General features: G+C 42.8%; 1 protein-coding gene across 4 annotated transcripts in view; it reads left to right on the plus strand.

Moving 5' to 3' along the window:
- The window catches only part of LOC143958217 (dipeptidyl peptidase 8-like), a 62,411-nt gene that overhangs the window by 15,084 nt on the left and 20,190 nt on the right, over positions 1–27,137 (plus strand). For 3 of the 4 annotated variants that reach the window (XM_077467708.1, XM_077467711.1, XM_077467710.1), the window contains exons 2-11: positions 2,614–2,889; positions 5,728–5,840; positions 10,564–10,737; positions 13,655–13,823; positions 13,998–14,108; positions 16,488–16,616; positions 16,730–16,791; positions 19,537–19,637; positions 21,228–21,405; positions 24,105–24,264. In XM_077467708.1, coding sequence (XP_077323834.1) covers positions 2,614–2,889; positions 5,728–5,840; positions 10,564–10,737; positions 13,655–13,823; positions 13,998–14,108; positions 16,488–16,616; positions 16,730–16,791; positions 19,537–19,637; positions 21,228–21,405; positions 24,105–24,264 — 1,473 coding nt within the window. The remainder of the gene's footprint in view (positions 1–2,613; positions 2,890–5,727; positions 5,841–10,563; positions 10,738–13,654; positions 13,824–13,997; positions 14,109–16,487; positions 16,617–16,729; positions 16,792–19,536; positions 19,638–21,227; positions 21,406–24,104; positions 24,265–27,137) is intronic. The other variant, XM_077467709.1, reaches the window with a different exon arrangement.

The raw sequence follows: 27,137 nt of genomic DNA on the forward strand, positions 1-27,137 counted from the left end.
TGATTGGAAGCAGTTGATCAGCTGGTTTTGGCTAAAGGCATTGGCTAAGGGTCGGGTCGCAGAGGAACGCTGTGTGCACCCTTTCTCCGTTTCAGGGCCAAATCTTTGCCTGAATTCGGCCGTGAAACTGAGCCAAAGATGCACAGCTTTTCTGAGCAGTGCACTCCGGAGATATGTGAACCGGCTTCATAGAGAGCCAAGTCGCATTCTCCTGCGGTGTGAATTGAATGCGGCGAAACCCATATCTAATTTACATAAGCGTGAACGCAGCCTGAAATCTGCTGACAAATGTATGTTGTGCCCAATCGGCAGCATGGGTCAGCAGGGGATGAGCGCTAGGGCTGGGGAAAAAAATCGATTCAAATCTTGAATCGAGTTGAGATTTGAGTTTTTAGGTAAGGCCGTGGCTTCGCCTAGTCCACGAGGCTGGGCGCCACAGACTATGCCGAAGCCGTGGCCTCGCCTAAAAACTCCTGCCTGCAGCTCCTCAGGACTGGCGCGGTGTCCATCAAAAAAAAAAAAAAACTCGATTAGAATCGTGAATCAAGTTTATTTTTTATTTTTTTTTCAATCGCAGATTTTTTTTTTTGTGTGTGAAAATCACCCAGCTCTAATGAGTGCCCAAAAACCAGGAAGGTCATGTACCCGTACGTCGCTGTGCCGCCTGCTTACAGTAAGCCCCCATTCACAACCTAGGCCTCTGAAATCATCACAAATGCGGATTTGTGATGCCATTACTTCTCATAGCAACCCAATTGCGGCAAAATCATGCAAGCAAAATCTTTCTTCATAAATTTTGTCCAAAATGTATTCTGCTCCATTTCCTTGGTGTAAATAACTCAAAATCTGTGAATATTATTTAGTCTGGTTTTTAAACTGTAATTTTTTGGAAAATGAAGAAATTTTTTCTTAATTAATTTTTTTACATCCTGTCACCAGTGCAGGGAAGCGTTATCATAAATGGGTATAACGGTGATCAGGGGCACTGACTGGTGACAATACAAACAAGAAAAAAGAAAAAAACACACTTTGACCAGAGCAGTATAATGTTACCATAGTAACATTATAATTAGGGATCAACCGATTATCAGTGGCCGATATTCACTTCTTTAGAAGCATCGGTCAAAAAACTGATCGATATTGCTACAAGGGGTTTTACTGGGGTGATGCATGCCTCTGCCCAGTACCGTTCTTTAGAGCGGATGGTCAGCAGCCGCTCAGCGGGAGGCCATCCTTCCACCGCTCGCCCAGGCTCGCCCGTCCCACCAGGAGGCCCGACCAGCCAAGCAGCTGGCCCGTCCGCCGGCTGCCCAAAGACCCAAACAAATCCAATGCTGCGTTCGGGTCTTGGACCTAGTAATCCAGAAGCGATGTCATGACATCACTTCCCAGATTACTGGCATCTTAAAGGAGCCAGTTTAAAAAAAATATATATAAAGTATTCAAAAACGCCGATCTTGACGTTTTGAATACTTTTTAAAGTGCAGTGGAGAGGTTTGGAGTCTTATAAGACCCTCCATAAAGAGGACCTGTCACTGCCTATTACTATCACAAGGGATGGTTACATTCCTTGTGACAGCGATAACAGTGATACAAAAAAAAAATTGAAAATGACAGTGTACATAATATCGGCAGGAGAGGTGGCCGAAATATCGGTATTGTATTGGCACCAAAAAACAATATCAGTCGATTTCTAATTAAAATATTCTGGGAAAGTGATCAGGATTTTATTTTATTCTTTTTACATGTTATGTTTGCATATAGCAAAGAATTTCATTTCTTTATGCAAGCATTTTACTGAATGAAATCAATTCATTAAGGCTGGGTTCACATTGCAGCACGGAGCGGCTCACACGGTGCTTTCCTGTTCACCGCTTCAGGTCCGATTTCAGCTCAAATGTTTGGCTGAATTCGGATATGAAACGGACCAGAAGACGCACATGATTCCTGTGCAATTTTCACCGGAGCCACTGCAGAGATGTGTGAACCGACTCCATAGAGAGCCGGTCACAATCTCCTGACATGCGAATTGGATGTGAAGAAACCCCTCATCCAATTCACACTAGTGGGAACCCAGCCTTAGTTGTTTTGTTGTTATTAGCCAGAGCTAATCACATGGTACAGACGGGCTGTGATTGGCCCAGTATGTGCCATATGATCACGCTGACACAGCTAGCAACACAATTGTACACGTTGGGTGGCTTGGAAAGGAAGCCATCTGTTGTTTACAACTGTCATGTGTCCTGCTGTGATTGATTACATCGATCACATGGTACCGGCAGCAGGCCAGTACAGTGATCAGTCATGGGCTGTGTCCAGTGGACACAGCCGGTGATGGATCGGGCTGCTGTGCGGCCATCATATGACCTCAACACGGATCACGAGAGGCTCCAGCCGGCGTCATTTTGCCATAGACTGAGCTGCAACTGGTTAAATAGTGTATGTTTATTATCACTTTAACTATCAAAACTTGTGGCCTTCACAGTTTTCTAAATAATGTCTAAATTTACTGGCAGTGGAAGATGTGTCTGTAATGTCTATGGATGTGGATGAAGGGTTGGGAGAGGTTGTTGGCTTGTATTACAAATGACGACAATGGTACTTTTTTCACAGGATGCAACATGGCGGCAGCTATGGAGACTGAGCAGGTCGGAGTAGAGATTTTTGAGTCGGCAAACAGCCATGGAAGCACAGAGCCCATCGGGGGAGACTCCAAGCCAGACCCCTTCTATGTGGAGCGCCATTCATGGAGCCAGATGCGGAAGCTGCTAGCAGACACCAGGAAGTACCATGGGTATATGATGGCCAAGGCCCCTCACAGCTTCACCTTTGTAAAGAGGAATGACCCAGATAGCCCTCACTCGGATAGAATGTACTATCTGGGTATGTGTAAGTAGATCTTCTTTGTCTTTTATAATTGGACTTTGAGTGTTTGATGCCTGTTATGCCCTTGTACACACAATGAGAAAATCAGACATAACAATACTGCTTTTGGAGAGATTGTCCGATAATCTGATCGTTTAGTACACAGCTTTCTGAGAGCCGATCACGACAGTTCATGCAAAAATATCTGATGGGAGAAAGACACATTTTTTTTTCCCTTTCCTTTTTTCCTCTCCCTTTATTACTTGGGACCCTAGGGAATAAAATGGCAATTGTTGCAATATTTTATGTCTCACCGCGCAGCGGTCTTTCAAACGCAATTTTTTGGGGGGAAAAAATACACTTCAATGAATAGAAATGAAAAAAAAAAAAATAAAGTTAGCCCAATTTTTTTGTATAATGTGAAAGATGATGTTACGCCGCGAGAATCGTGATCTTTATTCTAAGCAAAAAAAGTGATTCTCATTTTAGCCAAAATTGAGCAGATATAGATATATATATATATATATATATATATATATATATATATATATATTTATTATTTTTTCTTTTTATTACTGTGGGCCAGTTTTCCTTTGATGATGATAATAAAAAAAAAAATCAGGCTATATCCACTACCATTTACCACCAAATGAAAATCCAATTTGTCCTGAATAGGACGCCGTATAATCCTCATGGATACACAAAGTAGTTGTGCTGATATATACAGTTTTACTGATAAATGTCAAAGTTGCAAAATTGTGCTTAGGCATTAACATTTGATTTACCCTTAGTCACTAAGGGGCATTAAGGCTGGGTTCACACTGCCGCATGGAGCGGCTCACAGCAGGGGTCCGGTGCGTCCCTGTTCACCATTTCAGGTCCGATTTCGCTCTGAATTCGGACCTGAAAGGGACCAGAAGAAGCACGGGGCTCCTGTGCAATCCGCTCATCAGCCGCCCCGGAGGTGTGTGAACCGGCTCCATAGAGAGTCGGTCACAGTCTCCTGACATGTGAATTGGATGCGGAGAAATCTGCATCCAATTGGCAATAGTGTGAACCCAGCCTTAGTGTTTGAGATCCATGCTTTTCTTTGCATTTAAAATAATGATTAGTTGGGAATTTAATTATTTAGATCCGTGGTGTGAATTCCCAGTACACAGATGGGAAGGTCCATTATCTATATAGACGAGGTAGTGTAGAGTTCACCAGCTGGCAGACATTATCAGTAGTATAGACTGAGAAGGAATCGCGTTCTTTAGTCCGGCTGTTCCCTATTGGACAGATTATCCTATAAGAGGATAGCTATTTGTGTACACGCTCCATAAGGAGAATGTTTGCATGGCATTATTCACAAGTCCTTAGTCCATTTGTAGAGAGTTATTTCCATACATTTCCCAGGGAGCTTAGCCTGCAAGCTTTGTCCTTGTACTTTATACTTGTAGGATTAGGATTTGTATCAGTAGCAATTAGCGAAATTAGTAAATTTTGTTTTTGCCACGGTCCTTTTCATATCTGTGTACTGAAAATTGCAAGACAAGATGTGTGTTTTATGTGTCCTCCCAGTGCACAGACATGTGTTCTTCCAGAGTACCATTCTTTAACCACTTAAAGATCGCCCCATAGCAGTTTTAACACTACAGGGCGGCTCTTCTGTGCAGAATCGTGTGTGTGTGTGTGTGTGTATATATATATATATATATATATATATATATATATATATATATATATATATATATACACACACGTGTGATTCTGCAGTTCCGCCTGCAGGGGGCACTCTTCTGATTATTCACAGCCAAAGCCGATCTGCCAGCCTCGGGAGTTGGATGTCGTCTGCCAATCATCAGTAAAATATGTAAACAAAGCAGATCTCAGCTCTGACGGAGGGAGGGGGGGGGGGGGTGTGTATTTTGTGTTCCTGCTAGGCAGGGAATAAAATCCATCTCTTCCCCTAGTAAAAGTTCCTCACGCAGTACACACAAACACTGGCTAGGCACACATTTAACCCTTTGATCGCTCCTTGATGTTTAACCTCTTCCCAGCCATTGTCATTAGTACAGCGACGGTGCATATTTTTAGCGCCGATCGCTGTATTCGTGTCACTGGTTCCCACAAAGTGTCACTTAAGCCTCATGCACACCATCGGATTTTCTGACGGGAATTGGGCGATGACAGGCTGTTGGCGGAAAATCCGACCGTTTGTATGCTCCATCAGACAATTGCTGGCCAACTTTCCGTGGACAAATGTTGGATGGCAGGTTTATAAATTTACGGTCTGTTTGATTTTCGGAGTGTGTGTACACAAGTCCGTCGGACAAAAGTCCAAAGTACAAACACGCATGCTCGGAATCAATGCTCCCCAAACACGACATTAGCAGAAGTTGCCTAAATGGTGGGACTCGAGCTGAAATTCCAGGTAGTACATCAGTACGTTCGTGTTTGTTGGCCGACAATTTTGTGCCGTTTGTATGCAAGACAAGTCTTTGGCCAACGCTCCTTCGGACAAAAGTCGGAGGCTTTGTCTGCGGAAAATCCGATCGCGTGTACGAGGCTTTAGTGTCCGATTTGCCGCAAAATCGCAGTCCCGCTATATGTCGCTGATTGCAGCCATTACTAGTATAAAATAAATAAAAATTCCATAAATTTTTATATATATATATATATATATATATATATATATATATATATATATACATACATACATACGTGATCCTGTGCAGAACTGCCGCCCTGTATCAGTAAACCTGCTATAGGGCGGTCAGCAAGTGGTTAATAATCTGATATATTGATGTGATCTGTGTAAAGCATCGCTGTCCGGTATCTTCTTTAGCTCATATGTTTTTTTTTCTCTTTCCCCTTCAGCGATGTCCGGAGAGAACCGAGAGAATACACTCTTCTACTCTGAGATCCCAAAGAACATAAACAGAGGCGCAGTTCTCATGCTGTCCTGGAAACCCCTACTGGATACCTTTCAGGTGAGATATGAGACATTTGGGAATTACTTGTTGTATTTACACACATAATAATGTCTGACAAATTCAGATTCATTTAAATTGATGATATTATACCTAATCTGTGCCTGCTGTACCCTGTACTTGTATGAGAAAGTCTCCTGTTCTCTTTGCATTGCTTCCTTTATGTGAAATGCCTGGTGTTCCTGTCAGTCCCTCTGCTTTCCTATTAAAAACGGACCACACTAAGCAGGAGAACACACCTTGGTCAGTTCTCTAGCTATGCTGGGAGCTCAGCCTGCTCTCCTTCAACGATCTGACTTGTCCTGATACGTCCCTGCTGCACAGCCATTCACTGGAAAGTTCAGTGTGCTGCTGCTTCTACTCCTCCTCCCCCCAGCTCTTAGGCCCCTTTCACACTGGGGCGGTGTGGGCGTCGGCGGTAAAGCGGCGCTATTTTTAGCACCGCTTTACCGTTGTTTTAGTGGCGGTATTCGGCCGCTAGCGGGCGGTTTTAACCCTGGCTAGCAGCCGAAAAGGGGTTAAAACTGTGCGCAAAGCGTCGCTGCAGTGGCGGTATAGCCGCGCTGCCCCATCGATTTCAATGGGTAGGAGAGATGAATACACCACTCGAAAGATGCTGCTAGCAGGACTTTTTTTTACCGTCCTACCAGCGCACCGCTCCAGAGTGAAAGCCCTCGGCTTGGTTAGACAACTTAAACACTAAACCTTTTTCTGACATTTGTTGGTTTCAAGTTAAAATCATTTTTTTTGCTAGAAAATTACTTAGAACCCCCAAACATTTTATATATATATTGTATTATGTATTTTTTTAGTAGACACCCTAGAGAATAAAATGGTGGTTGTTGCAATATTTTATGTCGCACTGTATTTGCGCAGCGGTCTTTCAAATGCATTTAAAAAAAAAAAATTATTTTAATGAATTAAAAAAAAAAAACTAACCAGTAAAGTTAGCCCATTTTTTTTTTTTGTATAATGTGAAAGATTTTACGTCACCAGAATCGTGATCTTTTTATTCTAAGCTAAAAAAATCGTGATTCTAATTTTAGCCAGAATTCTGCAGCTCTACTGTTCAGTGTCCTGTACTCTTGTGATTAGGATATGTTGAATACTGCAACAGTCAGTAATTTATTTTTCTTTTGCTTACACTAAAGCAAGCCATAGAATATGCAATTTTCTATCCTTCAACCACAGATGTAAGTAAAGAAAATCGCCAAATTTTTTTTTCTCCCATCAGCCGGGGGGGGGGGGGGGGGGGGTGGGTTGGGGAATCCCTCCCGCTGCATTGTTGTATTCTGACTAGAGGTCGACCAATATAGGTTTTTCTCTGGCCGATGCCGATATTTAGAAATCGTGGTGGCCGATGGCCAATATATGATGCTGATATTTTTGGGCCGATATGTTAGGCCAGTTTGTAATTTTTTTTAATTTTTTTTTTCCTTTTTCCGCTTCATCTCATAAAATCTAACATACACCTTTCACACTGGGGCATTTTTCAGGTGCTTTTGGGCTAAAAATAGCGTCTGTTAAAGTGCCTGCAAAACGGCTCCCCTGCAGTCTGTGTGGAAGCCCCGAGTGCTTTCACACTGAGGCGATGCGCTGGCAGGATGTTAAAAAAAAAAAAAAAAAAAAAAAAAAAAAGTCCTGCAAGCAGCACACTCCTCCACCACTCCTGCCCATTGATATGAATGGGCACCACGGGCACATTTAACCTCTTCCTCGGTCGCTAGCTGGGTTATAAGTGCCCCGGTAACAGCCGAATAGCGCCGCTAAAATGACGGTAAAGCGCCGCTAAAACTAGCAGCATTTTACCGTCAACGCCTGCCCGCTCCAGTGTGAAAGCAGCCTTAAGTAATAAGTGATACAGAAAATGTCTTACATTTAAACATTTATTAAAGAAAACAAACCTCCAACCAGTTCACTTGTATGTATAATTTAGATAAAAAAAAAAAAAACACACAAAAAACAAACTATATATTAAATACACAAAAACTGGTAATCCAAAACCTTTGGATGAAAAAAAAAAATGGGCTAACTTTACAGTTTTTTTAGTTTTTTCTGTTTTTTTTTTTTTAAATCATTAGTGTCTTTTTTTTTTCCAAAAAATTGTGTTTGAAAGACCGCTGCGCAAATACCGTGCGACATAAAATATTACAACCACTATTTTATTCCCTAGGGTCTCTGCTAAAAAAATATATATAATTTTTGGGGGTTCCAAGTAATTTTCTAGCAGAAAATGCAGGATTTTTACTTGTAAGCAACAGAAAAGATTTAGTCTTTAAATGGTTAAACAGAACTCTACACACAGAGTTTAGTTCATTCAGAAGTGTAAACATTGTACAGTGGTGTGAAAAAGTGTTTGCCCCCTTCCTCATTTCCTGTTCCTTTGCGTGTTTGTCACACTTAAGTGTTTCGGAACATCAAACCAATTTAAACAATAGTCAAGGACAACACAAGTAAACACAAAATGCAATTTGTAAATGAAGGTGTTTATTATTAAAGGTGAAAAAAAATCCAAACCATCATGGCCCTGTGTGAAAAAGTGATTGCCCCCTAAACCTAATAACTGGTTGGGCCACCCTTAGCAGCAACAACTGCAACCAAGCGTTTGCGATAATGTGCAATGAGGCTTTTACAGCGTCCTGGAGGAATTTTGGCCCACTCATCTTTGCAGAATTGTCCTAATTCAGTTACATTAGAGGGTTTTCGAGCATGAACGGCCTTTTAAAGGTCATACCACAACATCTCAATAGGATTCAGGTCAGGACTTTGGCTAGGCCACTCCAAAGTCTTCATTTTGTTTTTCTTCAGCCATTCGGTGGTGGACTTGCTGGTGTGTTTAGGATCATTGTCCTGCTGCAGAACCCAAGTTCGTTTCAGCTTGAGTACACGAACAGATGGTCGGACATTCTCCTTCAGGATCTCTTGGTAGACAGCAGAATTCATAGTTCCTTTTATCACGGCAAGTCTTCCAGGTCCTGAAGCAGCAAAACAGCCCCAGACCATCACACTACCGCCACCATATTTTACTGTTGGTATAATGTTCTTTTTATGAAATGCAGTGTTCCTTCTACGCCAGATATACTTGGACACACACCTTCCAAAGAGTTCCACTTTTGTCTCATCGGTCCACAGAATGTTGTCCCAAAAGTCTTGGGGATCATCAAGATGTGTTGTGGAGAAATTGAGACGAGCTTTGATGTTCTTTTTGCTCAGCAGTGGTTTTCTCCTTGGAACTCTGCCATGCAGGCCATTTTTGCCCAGTCTTTTCCTGATGGTGGAGGCATGAACGCTGACCTTAACTGAGGCAAGTGAGGCCTGCAGTTCCTTGGACGTTGTTGTGGGGTCTTTTGTGACCTCTTGGATGAGTCGTCGCTGCGCTCTTGGGGTAATTTTGGGCGGCCGGCCACTCCTGGGAAGGTTCACCACTGTTCCATGTCTTCGCCATTTGTGGATAATGGCTCTCACTGTGGTTCGCTGGATTCCCAAAGCTTTGGAAATGGCTTTATAACCCTTTCCAGACTGATAGATCTCAATTACTTTCTTTCTCAATTGTTCCTGAATTTCTTTTGGTCTTGGCATGATGTGTAGCTTTTAAGGATCTTCTGGTGGACCTTACTGTGTCAAGCAGCTCCTATTTAAGTGATGCCTTGATTGTGAACAGGTGTGGCAATAATCAGGCCTGGGTGTGGCTAGAGAAATTGAACTCAGGTGTGGACAACCACAGTTATAGTATGTTTTAACAAGGGGGGCAATCACTTTTTCACACAGGGCCATGATGGTTTGGATTTTTTTCACCTTTAATAATAAACACCTTCATTTACAAATTGCATTTTGTGTTTACTTATGTTGTCCTTGACTATTGTTTAAATTGGTTTGATGTTCCGAAACACTTAAGTGTGACAAACATGCAAAGGAACAGGAAATGAGGAAGGGGGCAAACACTTTTTCACACCACTGTATCTCTTTGCTCTATTCTTGGCAGATTGCCCAGAGAGGAAACAAGTCACTTCACTGAAGTCTTCAGGCAACTTGCACTGACCTCTATTACAGAAGTCATTTTGTAAGTCACGCTGAAGATATAATCGGCTGATGCCGATTAATTAAAAAACGCCAAATATCGGCCGACCTCTAATTCTGACAGCAGGAGGTTTCCCCGCGATCATTGCTGGCAGCTATAGCCACCCCGGCAGTGATCACACAAGAAAAAAAACACGACAGACTGGGATGTACTGAAGTCTATTGATAGATTTACTTCAGTACAACCAGCCTGCCGGAAGTTGGTTTGAAATTCTGCTGGTTCCTGCTCAATCAGCTGATTTTAGATCAGTCTCTAGCTGGCCTAATAGTAACTCTTTCAGGACAAGCTTTATAGAGTTCAGTTTTTTCTGACAAAATTTGCTTTCAAAGTTTGGAAACTTCTGGTGCAAATGAAACCTTGCTTCACAGTCCTAAACATTTTGATTTATAATATTGTGTTAATAAGGGTTGATTTACTAAAACTGGAGGGTGCAAAATCTGGTGCAGCTCTGCATAGAAACCAATCAGCTTCCAGGTTTTATTGTGAAGGCTTATTTGAACAAGATGAAGTTAGAAGCCAGTTGGCTGCCATGCAGAGCTGCACCAGATATTGCACTCTCCAGTTTTAGTAAATTTAACCCCACAATGTCTTTGGAAGAGTAACTTGTGATAAAGAACGTTTTTAAAAATGTTGTTTCTTTTATAGGCCACCCCCGATTACGGCATGTACTCCCGGGAAGAGGAGCTTCTGCGAGAGAGAAAACGTATCGGGACGGTGGGCATCTCGGCTTTTGATTACCATGCAAAGAGTGGAACCTTCCTCTTCCAAGCTGGCAGTGCCATCTACACTGTTCGAGATGGGGGTGCCCGTGGGTTCACGGTGAGCTTACCAAAAATTGTATATTGTATGGCACATGTTTTTACCTTTTTGTGACTTTGATGGTGGTGTTAAAGCAGTTGTATACACACCTGATCATTTTTACCTACAGGTAAGTCTATAATAAAGATTACCTGTGGGTAAAATGAAGTTCTCCTAAAACGTGCACCATTTAGGAGATTTTCACCCTGCATGCAGCCACTGACGTCAGCGGCACATGCACTCTGAAGGTCCGGCATATAGTGCCGAAACTTTAGAGCTTCTTGCCGGAAACCGTGGGCTCCCATGCGCATGCGTCGGAGTCGGGTCATTGCGGGTCCGACCACTCACAGTGCCGGAACCAGCGAACCCAGAAGAAGTGCCAGGGGAATATGTTGGCCCCCCCCTCAGCGGTGACCGGGCGCTGCTGCGGGGGCTTCGTTTTTAAGGCAAGTATTTCAGATTGAGCTAGTATGCACATTAGCTCATTATGCCGGGAAACCAAGAACGTCCTATGACGCCCGCCCGGGATGGCAGAGCCACCTTGCGGCCGTCCTTAACCACTTCCCACCTGGCCAATGCACATATACGGCCGGGTGGGAGCCGTCTAGTCCGGATAGGACGTTCAGGAACGTCCATCAGGAGGAGCGGGATCGCGCGCGCCCGCGCAGCGGCGCGATCCCGATGCGCCCGTGTCACCCGGACACGGCGCATCTCAGATCGGCAGGAGGGCTCTGTGATTCGCCCTCCTGATCACATGACGGCCGTGTCCAATCACGGCCGTCATGTGATGTAAACAAACAGCCGGTTGCTAGGCAATCGGCTCCTCCTCTCCTCACACAGAAGTCATCGCTGAGGAGAGGAGAGCAGAACGCTGCAGCCGGCTGATGATCAGTGAATATGAGCTGTTTTTTACAGCTTTTTACTCACTGATCATCAGTCTAGTGTACACACAAATCACCACACAGTAAACACACCACACAGTATAAACACAATGTCCCCAAAACATACATGTCCCCAAATAATAAAAACACATGTCCCTAATAATAAAAACATGTCCCCCACATATGTCCCACTAAAATCACATGTCCCAATGATTATCTGCACACATATGTACGTGATCACACAAACCAATTATTATACACTTAACGCAATTTTTTTTTACCAAAAACATGTAGCAGAATACATTTTGGCTTAAATTTATGACAAAATTAGATTTTATTGGATTTCTTTTAAAATAGAAAAAAGAAAATATTGTTTTTTTTTTCCAAATTTCCGCTTTTTTGCGCTTATATCGCAAAAAATAAAAAACGGAGTCGTGAATAAATACCATCAAAATAAAGCTCTATTTGTGCGAACAAAATGATAAAAATTTCATTTGGGTACAGTGTAGCATGACCGCTCAATTGTCACTGAAAGCGCTAGAGCGCTGAAAGCTGAAAATTGGGCTGGGAAGGAAGGGGGCAAAAGTGCCCTGTATTGAAGTGGTTAAAATATGCAGGATGGGAAGTGGTTAACCTCTTGTTGACTTGTAGATGACGGGCGGCACACCGTATGTCTCAGTGTACTTCGCCCCCTGCTGACCTGAGCTGTGTTTGGACACAGCATGAGTTTGGCAGCAGATTGCAGCCAATGGTTTTGGCTGAAATCTGCTGATCAGTTGTGTCCAATCACAGCACAGAGTTTTGTGTGCAAAAAACAGCCTGAAAAGCAGGGAGGAAAAACAGCCAGAAAGTAAAAGCAGCACACATTACACTTGTTAGTCACACAGTTAACCCCTTGATTTTAACCCCCTTCTGAGCCAGTGTCATTGCATCGCATCGCATTACATCCATTCTCAGGTATGCTGGGGGCACAGAGAGGTGGACCTGGAAGTGACATCAAACTCGTGGCTTTCTGGGTCAGCAACAAGGAGGGGAGGAGAGCAGACGTACGTCCGCTCTGCTCCCTCCCCTCTCCCTGGTGGCTGCAGGCATTGGGAATGTCTGTAAAACCTCCCGATGTCAGGTCTGTACGACGTACGGAACTGGCAGCAAAAAGGTTAATGGGATAATGTGAAAATGCCAAAGGTGCGTAGGAACTAGACATGTGCACCGCCGAAAAATGCGTTCGTTTTTTTTTTTTTTTCCTTTCTGTCTTTCAGGTCATTCGTTACGATTGAAATTCGGAAATGAGAAAATCCAAAATTTGTAAATTGGAAAATCGGAAATGGGAAAATCCTAAATCTCGAAAATTCTAAATAATAACTAACAATTAAATAACAGGTATTGGAATTTCCTTTCAAATTTGGCTGTTAGTGAATGTAACGAATACAAATTTATCCGAATTTACAAATTATCTGAAATAACGAATTTTGCATCTAAACAAATGAAACGGAACAAAATAATAATAATACGTTTTTATTATTATTGTAATTTATTATTATTATTATTATTATTATTAGTAAATCATTACGTTCTATTCCTTTTGATACGGCATTTGTAACTACGGATAAATTCGTAACTTCGGATAAATTATGATTCCTCACGTTCACAAACAGACAAATTTGAAAGGTAATTCCAATACCTATAATTTAATAGTTGTTCGTTATTTCATATTTTTTAATTTTTGGAATTTACGAATTTGGCAAAATTTGTTAAACGAATTCGGAACTAAGCGAACTGCACATGTCTAGTGGGAACCCATAGCAGCTTGTGATTGCTCTATATATAAGGTAAAATGTTTGTCCCTAATATATCTCTCCTAGATTGTAAGCTCTAACAAGCAGGGCCCTCCTGCATTGAATTGTATTGTAACTGTAATGTCTTCCCTCATGTTCTGTGCAAACTGTTGGCACTATATAAATCCTAAATAATATTTATAATAATAAACATATGTTTTTACAGCAATACAGTTTTGTTAAGAGTCACTGTGTTTTATCTTCCTGATTTTGTACCTACAGAAGCAGCCTCTTCAGCCTCATTTATTGGAAAGCAGTTGCCCCAATATCCGCATGGATCCCACCATCTGTCCTGCAGACCCCAATTGGATATCGTTTGTACACAGTAATGACTTGTGGGTCGCCAATATAGAGAGCGGAGAGGAGCGCAGGCTGACCTTCGTACACAAAGGCTAGTCTCAGAATTCATGGTAGAATGATGTCATAGTGATGTTTATAGTGTGCCATGGATTTTCAGATAACTGGAGAATGTATAGGTCATATGCTAGTGATCCTATGGATGGTTTATTCTGCCCTTTTTCTGCTTATTCTACTCTGATACTGATACTGATGTGGTTCTACGCAGATATGGTTGGAGTGGAGGAAGATTCACGGTCTGCAGGTGTAGCTTCGTTTGTGCTGCAGGAGGAATTTGATCGCTACACTGGATATTGGTGGTGTCCTCGCAATGAATCAAGTAAGAACCATAACCAGAATCTGCTGATTATTAAGTTGAGTACAAATAGTAAGGTTTGCACACACATTTTCTGTCAATGTACTGGGCAGCAAAGTTTCCCAGGTTGGCTAGAATGCAGTCATTCAAAAAACGTGGGAGCATTTAGCCCAGGCATATCCAAAGTCCGGCCCGTGGGCCAATTGCGGCCTCTGGTCCGGTTTCAGGTGGCCCCACTGGTAATTTGTAAATATCTTTTGTGGCCCCAAACAAATCCCAGAGCGGTGCTCCCCCCCCGTGGAAAGCTGGGGGTACCCGTGCATACTTGCTCCCGAGTCCCGCTGCCAAGTCCATTGACACATACATACATTCATACCCGATGAAGAGGAGGGGCCTGGTATCCCGGCAGGGGACCCCGTTAGAAGCCAAACCATTACACAAAGCATTTAAGTAGAGGCATGTTTGTCATTTTTTTTAAAAGAAGAAAGGTTTACAACCATTTTAAAGCGATAGTAAGCTTTTTAAAAAAATATATATATTTCCCCCTGCAAGGTAAAAGCCTAATGTGCTAGTATGCATCGCATACTGGCACATTATGAAAGACTTACCTTGAAACTAAGCCCTCTGCTGTCGCTGCTGCAGAGGCTTCCATCTTCACCCAGTCTTCCTTCTAGGTTCGCAGGCTGAAGCCGTTTGAATGGCTGAGCCGTGATGACGTCACTCCCACGCATGCGCAGGGGAGCCACAGCACAGAGTTCTGAAGGAATGGCACATGTATGCTGTTGCTTCAGAGTGCATTCACCGGTGACGTCACCTACTCACTAGAATATCCTAAACTGTGCATGTTTAGGACATATTCATTTAACCTACAGGTAAGCTTTATTATAAGCTTACCTGTAGGTAAAAATAAAAATGGACTTTACCATCACTTTAAGTACAATTAGGTGCATGTTACCTCCAGGACTTATACAGTACAGTCAATCCAAAGACCTGCAGGTAGGTTAACCCCCCTGACGGTATTCCCGAGTCTGACTCGGGGTGGATTTTTTATACCAAAAGCGGTATCCCCGAGTCAGACTCGGGACTGCGTCGCTGGATCCAGGAGGAGGTTTCCTTACCTTCTCCTTCGAATCCAGCGATGTCTCCCCGCTGTACGAGCGAGCCGTGCCTCGCTCGATCTATCACATCGGCGATCTCCGTGCCCTGCGAGCGTTGCGACGCACGGGCACGGAGATCGGCGCCAAATTCAAAAAGTGAAATAAACAGTATACATACAGTATAATGTAATCTTACAGATTACATTGCTGTATGTAAATATTTCACATCCCCTTTGTCCCTAGTGGTCTGCCCAGTGTCCTGCATGCAGTTTTATATTGTAAAAACTGTTCTTTATGCCTGGAAACTGGAGATTGTCCATAGCAACCAAAACTGTCACTGTACATCAAAAATGATTTTAGACCAGCTAGAAAACAGCGATAATAAATTAGAATGACTCGCAGAATTGAGCGATAGCGATTTGTGGGGAGATCCGTCATCAAATAGTGAAAAGTAATGACAGTGACAATTCTGCAACTCAGCAAATTTCAGTGTTTTTGATTAGATTACATTATTGAATAATTTTTATTATTGTTATATTATTATTTGGTACAATTATTTATAATTATTTATTATATTATAATTTATGATTTAATTTTTCAAACTTTATCATACCTGGGATGTCTGCTAGACTCTGGTTTGGACAGATTTAAGAGAGTTATTCCTAAGAATTGCAGGACTACAATATAAAACGCCAAATTTTCATGCAAAATAATGGTACCGCTTTTAGCACCTAAAATCCGAAATAATGGTACCGCCAGGGAGGTTAATTGGCTTCTATCCAAAATTGGCCCTAGTATATGAATAGGGACCTTGGATTGTGGGCTCCTTGAGGGTAGGGACCGATGTGAGTGTGCAATGTACAGGGATAGGGACAATTGTAGACACCCCACTCAGGTTGAACTGGATGGACTTGTGTCTTTATTCAATCTTACTAACTATGAAACCTTGAAAAAGTATTCACACCCCTTTAAAATTTTCCACGATTATGTCATGTTACAACCAAAAACGTAAATGTATTTTATTGGGATTTTATGTGATAGACCAACACAAAGTGGCACAGAATTGTGAGGTGGAAGGAAAATGATAAATGCTTTTCAAATTTTTTTTACAAATATGTGAAAAGTGTGGGGTACACTTGTATGGCGCCCCCCGGAGTCAATACTAAAAATCTTTAATACTACTACAAATCCAAATGATTTATATAATGCGATTTTCATTGTTATGATAGCTAGGTTTGCATTGTACACCTTCGCCATTGTATGATTCTTTTTTTTTTTCTCCTCTCTTTCGTATTTTATATCTCAGCACCATCAGGTGGTCAGATTCTGCGTATCCTGTATGAAGAGAATGATGAATCTGAGGTGGAGATAATTCATGTGACCTCCCCAATGCTGGAGACTCGCAGGACAGATTCATTTAGGTACCCCAAAGCTGGTGAGCATCAACTTGTGCCTCGGTAGGGAAATGGTCACTGTAGATGTAATCTTTTTTTTTTTTTTTTTTTGCAAATAATATTCTATCTTTTGTACTTTGACTAAATTTTTCAGGGACTTCAAATCCAAAAGTGACATTTAAGTTGTCAGAGATCACAGTGGATTCAGAGGGCAGGGTGAGTGCGTTGTTTATTTTTCATTTAACTCCTGCTTCCTTACATCATTGAAAATATTCTGTATGATGCAAAGGATTCCAGGGCTGTGAGTGTTTAGAGATGACCGCCAACTGGAATGGCAGGGGAAGGCCCAAGATTGTAGTTGCGAATAGTGGAACTGATCAAGACCCTTACTGCAGCAAGGAGAATATAATAATCCCTGTTAAAAGTAGGGAGCTGGTCTGTTTTTATAATTATTTAAAGGATTTTTCATCGTTCTGGGCTAAGCCCTGCTCTGATTGGTTAGGGTGCAGGTAGGTGTGTGGGGCTTAGGTCACAGATTAAAGAAATTAATTCTTTAGAACCAGTGTGAGAATAAAGAGGACCTGCAGTCTGCTCACATAATTTGCAATAAAAACATCTGCCATTCTGAAGCTTCCCTCCAACCACTTTGCATATTATTTTATATGTACTGTGATTCTGTATTTGCCAAATATGCTGCAGAAATCTCCATCCACTAAGTCTGGCTGCAGCCATTTTAACTGTGGGCAGCTGAAGCTGTTGTCTGTTCACTTCCTGGATTTACACAGACACACAGAAGCACACCTCCAGCCCTGCAGCTCTCACTGGCCCTCTTATAACCCCCCCCCCCCCCAGCAAAGCTACCAGTAGCGTGAGGGATCCTACCCATCCCTCCCACAGTCTCTTTCAGCTTTTGCCATCAGGTAGAAAGTACCGGAGTGTCAAAACCAAGACTGTCAGACTGCTCAACGTTTTTTTCCCCTAGGCTGTGAGAGCCCTCAACTCCAATCCTCTTTTGAAACCATTTTTACAACCTATAAATTGTGACCAGGAACATCTCGCGTCCCCTCCTTTTTTTAATCTTGAATATGCACTAGACACTTTTATAAACACTTGCTGCTACAAAGACTTTTAGAAACATATAGTATATGTACAGTTACGTAGTACCCAGATGTGTATAGGTTTTTTTATTGGTGTTTTTATTCTTTGTATATTTATTTATAATTATGTTTAATTTGTACATAGCACAGTGGCCCTATGAGATACACCTCCAGCCCTGCAGCTCTCATTGGTCCTCTTTTATAATTCATCCCCACTCCCTTTCTGGCAAACTCTCACAAGAGTGAGAGAGAGAAAGCTGTGCATGATGTCATAAGCCTAGGCTAATGACCAGACAAGAAACAGGAAGTGGTCTGTATAAGGCCTCTTTCACACAGACGATCCGTTCAGGTCCGCCTGTCAGTTTTTCAGGCGGACCTGAACGGATGCTCCATAGACCTCTATGGAGCGTCGGATGTCAGCTGACATCCGACCCGCTCCGATTCGAAAAAGTGTGATGGAGGAAAAACCTGTTTTTCCATCCGTCATCGGATCGGGTGATGTCGGACACTGCGGTCCGTCGTCATCCGAACTCCCATAGGGGAGAGCGGCGCTGTGACAGGTCCGTCCCTGCGCAGTGTGCAGAGACGGACCTGTCATCTTCCTGCTCAGCGGAGATCTCTCCGGCGATGCCCGCTGTGCAAGCGGATATCCACGGGGCGGATCAGCACTGATCTGCCCCATGTGAAAGGACCCTAAGGGATTTACTAGCAGAAAAAAATGTTTTACTAACCAAAGCTAATACAACAACAAGGGCAGAAGATTTAATAGATGGAAAGTTGAAAAAATGACTGAAGGTTCGCTTTAAAGCAGAGAGGTGCCCAGTTTTCTGATTTAATAAACCTAAGAGCAGATACCTTATAGCAGGGGTTCCTAACGCCTGGTCTGCAGCCTGTTGATGACGGGCCACATAACAGGAGGTGAGTGCTGACCGTGGTCTGCACAGGGCTATCACAGACCGTGGTTGCTGCACACCTCCTGCTGTGCTGAGGACAGACTCTGCAAATAATCCGCGCCCCCCCAAGTCCCTGAAAGAATTCGCTTCAGTGAAAAGCAGGCCCTGGAGCCAAAAAGGTTGGGGACCACTGCCCTGTAGTATCTGCTCTCAAGCGGGAATTTTATTTTTAAACTTTTAGGCCTCATGCACACTGGACGTGTTTGGACGTTTTACTCATCTGAGCCCATTCATTCCCATGGCGGAGACACGCTCTACCTCTCTGGCCGTTGGCTTGGCTCTTGATTGGATAGATAGTGCAGCCATTGGCTCCAGCCACTGTCAATCAAATCAAATGACGCGGACCGAGTCCAGAATTCTGTGTCTATAGATGCAAAAGCTGGAATCATCCGCACAGAGACCCCCAAGGAGAGTGCTTCTCTTAGGTGCTTTCCAGAGGGACCCCAGAGGGAGGAGGATCAGGGCTGCTCTGTGCAAAACCATTACACAGAGCAGGTAAGTATAACATGTTTACAATTGGAAAAAAAATGCCTTTAATATGACTTTGAGAACATTTGATTCTTCTTTTAGTGCAGTGGTTCTTAACTCCTCTCCTCAGGGCCCACTAACAGGCCAGGTTTGCAAGATAACTGAAATACACCACAGGTGATATAATTTGCTGCTCAGTGATTGTAGTATTCTAGTTTGCATCTCCCCAAGGTAATACTTAAAAATCTGGCCTGTTAGTGGGCCCTGAGGACAGGAGTTGAGAACCACTATTTTAGTGGGTACTGCAGTGTCTTGGTTGTCACCCTGTGTAAGGATTAGTCTAATGTAAGGGTCATTTTTATCTGGCTACATATACCATACAGGTTTTTATCAGATCTCAGGGGTACTGTGCTACGAAAACCAACTGATCTTTATTTCTGTAGGTGCTCGATGTGGTAGACAAGGAACTCCGGCAGCCGTTTGAAGTGCTTTTTTCAGGGAGCGAATACATTGCTAGAGCTGGATGGACTCCTGATGGAAAGTAGTAAGTGGTCTTTTTTTTTTGTCTTTCATAAATAAAAATAATACTAAACCCTGTAAATAATTGCTTTAAAGCGAGTCCGCCGTTTTTTTATTTTTTTTGTTTTTTTTTTAAGCCAGCAGCTACAAATACTGCAACTGCTGACTTTTAAAATAATGACACTTACCTGTCCAGCGTACCCGCGATGTCGGCACCCGAAGCCGATCTCTCGATCGTCTCTCGGGTGCTGCCGCCGCCATCTTGGCTATGTGAATCAGGAAGTGGAGCCATGCGGCTTCATTTCCCAGTTCCCTACTGCGCATGCGCGAGTCGCGCTGCGCAATAAGGATGGTCCCGCTGTCTCTGGGATCCGTGTGTTTCCCAGCAGACAGCGGGGTCCTTCGGAAAGGGGCGTAGATATCTGCGGAAAGGGGCGTATATTCTGCAGATATCTATGCCGGAAGTGGGTGCAGATACCTGTACTGTACAGGTACCTGCACCCCCCTCCCCCCTGAAAGGTGCCAATTGTGGCGTCGGAGGGGGGGAGGGTTCCAATTAGCGGAAGCTCCACTTTAGGATGGACCTCCGCTTTAATTTCTCCAGCTGAAATGGAAACATTAACTTTTAATTTATTGATTTAATTAAGTGCATTTCCAGCCAAACAGTTAAAATACTCTGTTAAAACACTTTTACATCCCAAATATCATAGCACAGGATACATTACATTGCTAGGAAACAGATTGCTTTAAAATGTTTTTTTTTCTCTTACGTTAATTGACGGACACAGTGTCTTCTATTCTTGACTATGGGGTTATATCGCCACCTGCAGGAGTAGAACACCAGGCAGAAAGAAATTTGGCACCGGCTATGGGCAGTCCTAACAGATATAAACCCCCTCTCTGCAAAGGCAATCAAGTTCTGTCTGCCTAGTGTAGGAGTAGTGACTTAGCTCCCTACTGGGACCTCTGGTTCTATAGCTTTTTTTTCTTTTAGCTCCATCCTGGACTGGGTCAGGCCAGCGAGTTAAACGTCTTGCGGGAACACATATGACCGGGCGCCTATAGTCTGTGTCACAGTTGTTCTGAAATCTGTCATGATGGACATGCTAGTTCTTTAACTGTGATATTGCCTACTGCTTTCAGTACATTGAGTTACAATTCTGAAGCACATACTGTATATCAATCAGAAAAGCCTCAGGCTATAAACTTATTGTGGGTAATTGACTGAAAGTATTTCAAACAAAGGTTCAGCATGAGAGCCAAATAACTAGCATTTTCACAAGGAAGAGAAATGTAATTGCAGCCTCAATGCTGGTTGCTGCCATGCATGTAGTACAGGGTTTGTAGAGACTGTGGGGTTGATTTACTAAAGGCAAATCGACTGTGCACTTAGCAAAGTGCAGTTGTCCTCTGCAAGTGCAGCTGCTCCAGAGCTTAGTAAATGAGCAGAAGCTCTGCTGACTCCCATCATCCAATTATGTGCAAGCATAAATGCTGTTTTTTTAATTTTCCTTGCACTTGATTGGTTACTCTTTGCAAAGTGAAGCTTTTGTGGAAGTGCAGTGCACAGGCCATACTCTATGTATCTTCTAACTTTTCTTGTCTATATTTGCAGTGCCTGGGCTATCCTGCTAGATCGTCCACAGACACGTCTGCAGATTGTCCTCATCCCACCCTCCTTGTTCGTGGCACCCTTTAAAGACCTATCGGAGCACCATCGTCTGTCGGAATCCACATCAGACTCCATAGCACCACTTGTGATATACGAGGAGACAACAGATATATGGATAAATGTATGCTATTAGAATCCCTTAGGGGGGTTTCATGGGATCAGATATCAGTTTATTTGGGTTTCGTATGAAAAATAGCTGCTCAGCTACTGCACTTCACTTACTGATGTGTGCTACAGCACAAAAGGGCATTAAAGTCTTACTAAACCGAGTATTATGAAAATGGTTCATCTGCCCGCAGTGCCCACAGCTTATAAATCGTCTTTTTTTTCATTAAAATTTTGCCATTATATACCTTTTTGGCTGAGCTGTATAACACGGTCAGTGATAAAACGCACAGTTTCTCCAGTGCTGAGAGTTCAGGTAGGAGCAGATTTCCACTTCAGCCTGTATACACGCCCACATGTGTGATGCCAATATCACATGACCTGGCTAGCTCTGAGAACAAGTAATTATTCTCTCTAGCTTAAAAGACACAACTGAGCATGTGCAGGTTGGCTACTCTGCCTGTGTTAGCTGGCTTTCCCCAGATAGACAGTGCAGGAGGGGAGGATCTATGCATACAGGATCAAACAGCCTTTTTACACAATGCAGAGGATTAACCCCTTAAGTTCCATAGTGAGTATAACAAGCATGCTATGCTGCATATACAGACATATTTTACTGTTGTGGGTTTAGTAAACTTCAAGGTGGACCTGTCACGAACCAAATGGATCAAGATAACCTAACATTGACTGCTTCTGTTAAAGTGGAAGTTTAGTCCAAAACCTAAGTCTTAACCCATACTCTTAGCTTTTCTTCAGCCACTCCGGTCCCAGCATCAGCTGTTGGCAGCGACTTTAGTGTGTGAGATTGTGCAGGAGAGCCAGCCCCATAGTAAGTATTTGGGTGATGTCACTTCTCAGGCATTTACCAGCCGTTATCAGTTTTCTCCTGCACACAGCAGCTGCTGATGGAGACCGGATCGGCTCCAGAACAGGTAAGTATAGCAATTTCTGCTTTGCAGGGATAGATTAGGCTTAGAATGTGGCTGAGAGTAAGTTTAGAGTTAGTTAGGTTTTGCCTTTACTTCCATTTTAACAGAAACAGTCCGTGTTTTTAGGTTTTGACTTTACTTCCACTTTAAAACTATGCTAAGACAGACTTGTTTTTGATAGCTTGCTGTCATCCCTTTTTGATTTTTTTTTTTTTTTTTTTTTTTAAATGGAAGTAGGTGAAATAACTAAAAATAACAAATAATTGTCTAGTGTATGCTCTGCATATTTCCCTCCTGCTTGTGGCCAAGTGTTGCCCCCTCTATTCCCAGAGTCCTCCTTTGCGTTGACTTGGTGCAGGCCAAGGGAGTTGGCCCAGGAGTGAGCACAATACAGTAGCCCCCGCTAACTAAATGTTCATTAATGAAATTGTCAGAATTTAGCCCCTTCACGCCGACGTTTGCAAATATGCTGCCTCGGCTTGAAGGGGTTGTACCCGGGGGGGGAACGTGTCCCCTCCCGCTGCTTGGAATACCAGTCGAGCGGCTTCTTAGACGCATCAGTTGTTAACCCAAGAAAGCCAACCGTCTGCTCTAAAAAAACAGTACCAGGGTGATACGTGCAGCTGTTGTTATCACCCGGTACCGTTTTTTTAGAGCCGTCAGTTGGCTTGCTTAGGATAACAACCGATGCGGCTAAGAAGCCGCTCGACTGGTATCCCATGCAGCTTAGGCATGAAGGGGTTAAAGTAGAAGTCCAGAATAAACCTAACTTGTCTTAAAGGTGTTGTAAAGGCAAAAGGTTTTTTATCTTCATGCATTAATGTAATAGCCCCCCCAGCACATTAATGTAATAGGTTCCCCAACACATACCCGGAGCCCCTTCTCTATCCAGCGATGTTCACGATTCCCTCGCCGTCCGGGACTCTCCTCCTGATTTGCTGGGGCACAGCCACGGTGCTATTGGCTCCTGTGGCTGTCAATCAAAGTTGGTTAGTCAATCAGGGGAGAGAGGGGCAGGGCCGAACGGAAGCTGCGTGTCTGATTGGACACACAGGGCTGCAGCTCGGCTCGGGTGCCCCCATAGCTAGTAGCAGGCTTGTGGGGGCACTCGTCAGTAAGGAGGGGCCAGGAGCAGCAAAGAAGGACACAAGAAGAGGAGGATCCAGGTTGCTCTGTGCAAAACCAACTGAACAGGGCAGGTAAGTATAACCTGTTTGTTTTTTTTAAAGCGAGACTTTGCAATCACTTTATGCTTCCTCCCCCTTCCTAACACCTATGCTGACTAGATTAAAAAGGAGCAATCTCCTGCGCTCAAAATAAGTGCCCTGGGAAAAAATCAATCAGACATTTTTGGCTATTTGGCTTTGATGCCCCCTACAGACCAGGGAAACCCAGAAGAAATACTGCAAAGACAAATGGCTTTTTTAGTGTTAAAATAAGAGATGTATACCCACAAACAACATCAGCAATAAGGTACATCAAAGTCCACAATGTACTTAAAACGGCCTGGTCATCTAGACAAGTCCCAAGTGCAAGAAGACCATCCAAATGGCTGACGCATTTCCAGGGGAGATCCCCTCTTCCTCAGAGCTCTGGGGATCTCATCACAAAGGTATTGTGCTAGGTTGGTGTGCCCTCTCTGTTCCTTGACTGAATCTACTAATGTAAATCTGCTTTATGCACACTGAACCATTCCTTGCAGTTGTGATTAGGTTGAATATTCCCGTTTTCAAAGTGGTGATCTCTAAACTCATTTTATTTCCTCATTGTTTATTCTCTACTGCAGATTCATGACATCTTGTACTTTTTCCCGCAAACTCGGGAGGATGAGATCCAGTTCCTCTTTGCCTCCGAGTGCAAGACAGAATTTCGGCACCTTTATCGGATCACCAGCCTGTTGAGAGGAGCCGGTACTGGTAGGGCAGGAGCTGATCTGTTAGGGCTCAGTAAGTTAACCTGTACTATTTGTGTCTCTTAAAGTTCACTATACATATCCATATATTATTATACATCTCTAATGCATAGTTTGTCTGGGGAGAATTTAATAAAACTGGAGCACCTCAGCATGGCAACTGATCAGCTTCTTGAGTTAAGCTTTGAAAATGAAATCTTCAAGCTGATTGGTTGCCATTCACAGCTTTGCCAGATTCCATCTTCTCCAATCCCCTCCACATCCCTGTTTCTAGTATGCAATAGCATTTGCTACTGGTTGTACACTGTGCAGTTACCATGTAAACATTTACTTGGAAGAAAGAATACTTTATTACACTGGCTACAAAACTCATTTTTGCTTTTTTAAATTCAGTTATGTGCTAATAATGTTTTTTTTATTTTTATTTTTTTATATATTTTTTTGTGGTACATATCACCAGACACTTTATTAGATACACCTGTTCAATTGATTGGTAACACAAATTGCTAATCAGCCAATCACATGGCAGCAACTGAATGCATTTAGGCATCTAGATGTGGTGAAGGCAACTTGCTTAAGTTCAAACTGAGCATCAGAATGGGGTAGAAAGGATTTACAGCGGAAGTAAACCCAACAATTTAATAGTTCTAACAAAACAGTTACATTCCCGGCATGCCAGAAATGCTAACTGTCACATTGGTTGTGCTCTCAACCAAACTGTCACACCATCCAATGGCTGGTGTTATAACTGATCACATGTGCAGCATCATGGCAGTTGAAGATTAAACAGAGGCCAAGATGGCAGCTTCCATGGCTGAAAATAATAGGGGAATTTACTTCCACTTTAAGTGACTTTAAACGTGGTATGGTTATTGGTGCCAGACGGGCTGGTCTGAGTATTTCTAAAACTGCTGATCTACTGGAATTTTCACACACAACCGTCTCTTGGGTTTACATAGAATGGTCTGAAAAAGAGAAAATACCCAGTGAGCTATAGTTGTGTAGAGGAAAATGCTTTTAATATCCAGTGAGCGGCAGTTGTGTAGAGGAAAATGCTTTGTTGATGTCAGAGGAGAATGGGCAGACTGGTTCCATATTATAGAAAGCCAACAGAAACGGAAAAAAAAACACTCGTTGCAACCAAGGTGAAATATATCTGGGGTGGTTTTGGATTCCCCTTATTTATTATAAATATGTATTAACCCTGGAAGGCCATGGACCAGACCATTTTTTGCAATACAGCCCTGCATCGCTTAACTGACAATTGCGCGGTTGTGCGATGCTATACCCAGACAAAATTTACGTCTTACCCCCCCCCCCCCAACAAATAGAGCTTTCTTTTGGTGGTATTTGATCACCTCTGGTTTTATTTTTTCCGCTATAAACAAAGAGCATCAATTTTAAAAAAACTTTTTGCTATAATACATATTTAAAAATATATATATATATATATATATATATATATATATATATATATATATATATATATATATATATATATATATTCATCAGTTTAGGCCGATATATATTCTTCTACATACTTTTGGTAAAAAAATCGCAATAGGCTTGCGCAAGTTATCACATCAACAAACTATGGGATAGATTTTGGGACTTTTATATCTTTTATTGTTTTTGCTAGTAATATCGGTGATCTGTGATTTATTTTTCTGTGGGACTGCGACAGACAAATCTGACCCCAAATGACACTTTTGGGGACCAGTGACATTGTTACATTGATCATTGCTATAAAATAAACACACTGCTTAAATAAGCAAGGGTCTTATTTATTTAAAGCGGAGTTCCACCCAAAAATGGAACTTCGGCTGTCTGGATTCCTCCCCCCCCCCCCCCCTCCAGTGTCACGTTTGGCACCTTTTGAGGGGGGAAGGGGGAGCAGATACCTGTCTAACAAAGGTATTTGCTCCCACTTCTGGCGAAAGATAGCCGTAGTATCCGCAGCCTTCTACGCCATGTCTGGCCCCTTCTGGGAGACACGCAGGGTCCCAGAAGACAGCAGGGACTACTCAGAACGTGCATCGCGACTCGCGCATGTGCAGCAGGGAATCAGGCTGGGCAGCTGCTAGGCTTCACTTCCTGATTTCACTATTCCCGATTTCCCTTACTAGCAATGCCGGTGCCTCCACCCGGAGCTGAGGGATGGGTCGGCTTCGGGTGAGGATATTGTGGGCGCCCTGGACGGGTAAGTGTCCTTATTTTAAAAGTCAGCAGCTGCAGTATTTGTAGCTGCTGACTTTAATTTTTTTTTTTTAGGCGGTACTCCGCTTTAACAAGGAAGTAGAAATGCTAACATAAAACACTAAAAAGAATATTACAGAGCATATAAAACAAAAGAACATAAATTATACTTTACGTAAGGCTGATCTTTGAAGTTTTGTTTGCAGTAATGGTAATCAGGCACTTCAATCGTCGTTACACCAGGTGGTTTGAAGCCAAGCTCTACTCCCCTGCCAGGGGATATCAGCAACTCCTTTCTTCCAGATGAAGATTCTGATATGCATTCTTCAGTTGTATAGCCCTGCTGGATAAACCTGCTGTACTGGCATTCCAAGACGACAAATTCCAGCTTAGGCCAAATGGCTGTATCAACCAGGCAGTAAAACGCCATAAATATGATATTAAGCCATGTTGCCTTCCAACACAATGTATGCAGAATACCATCTCTGAACGCACAACACATCAAACTTAGAAGCAAATGGGCTACAGCAGCAGAAAACCACACTGGGTGCCACTTCTGTCAGCTAAGAACAGGAAACTGAGGCTTCAATTCGCACAGGATCACCAAAATTGGACAATAGAAGATTGGAAAAATGTTGCCTGGTCTGATGAGTCTCGATTTTTAGCTGTGACATTCAGATGGTAGGGTCAGAATGTGGCGTAAACAACATG

This window comes from Lithobates pipiens, unplaced genomic scaffold, assembly GCF_037356315.1.
Source record: "Lithobates pipiens isolate NorthernLeopardFrog02 unplaced genomic scaffold, aLitPip1_a1.2 Scaffold_6, whole genome shotgun sequence".
Classification (NCBI taxonomy): Eukaryota; Metazoa; Chordata; class Amphibia; order Anura; family Ranidae; genus Lithobates; species Lithobates pipiens.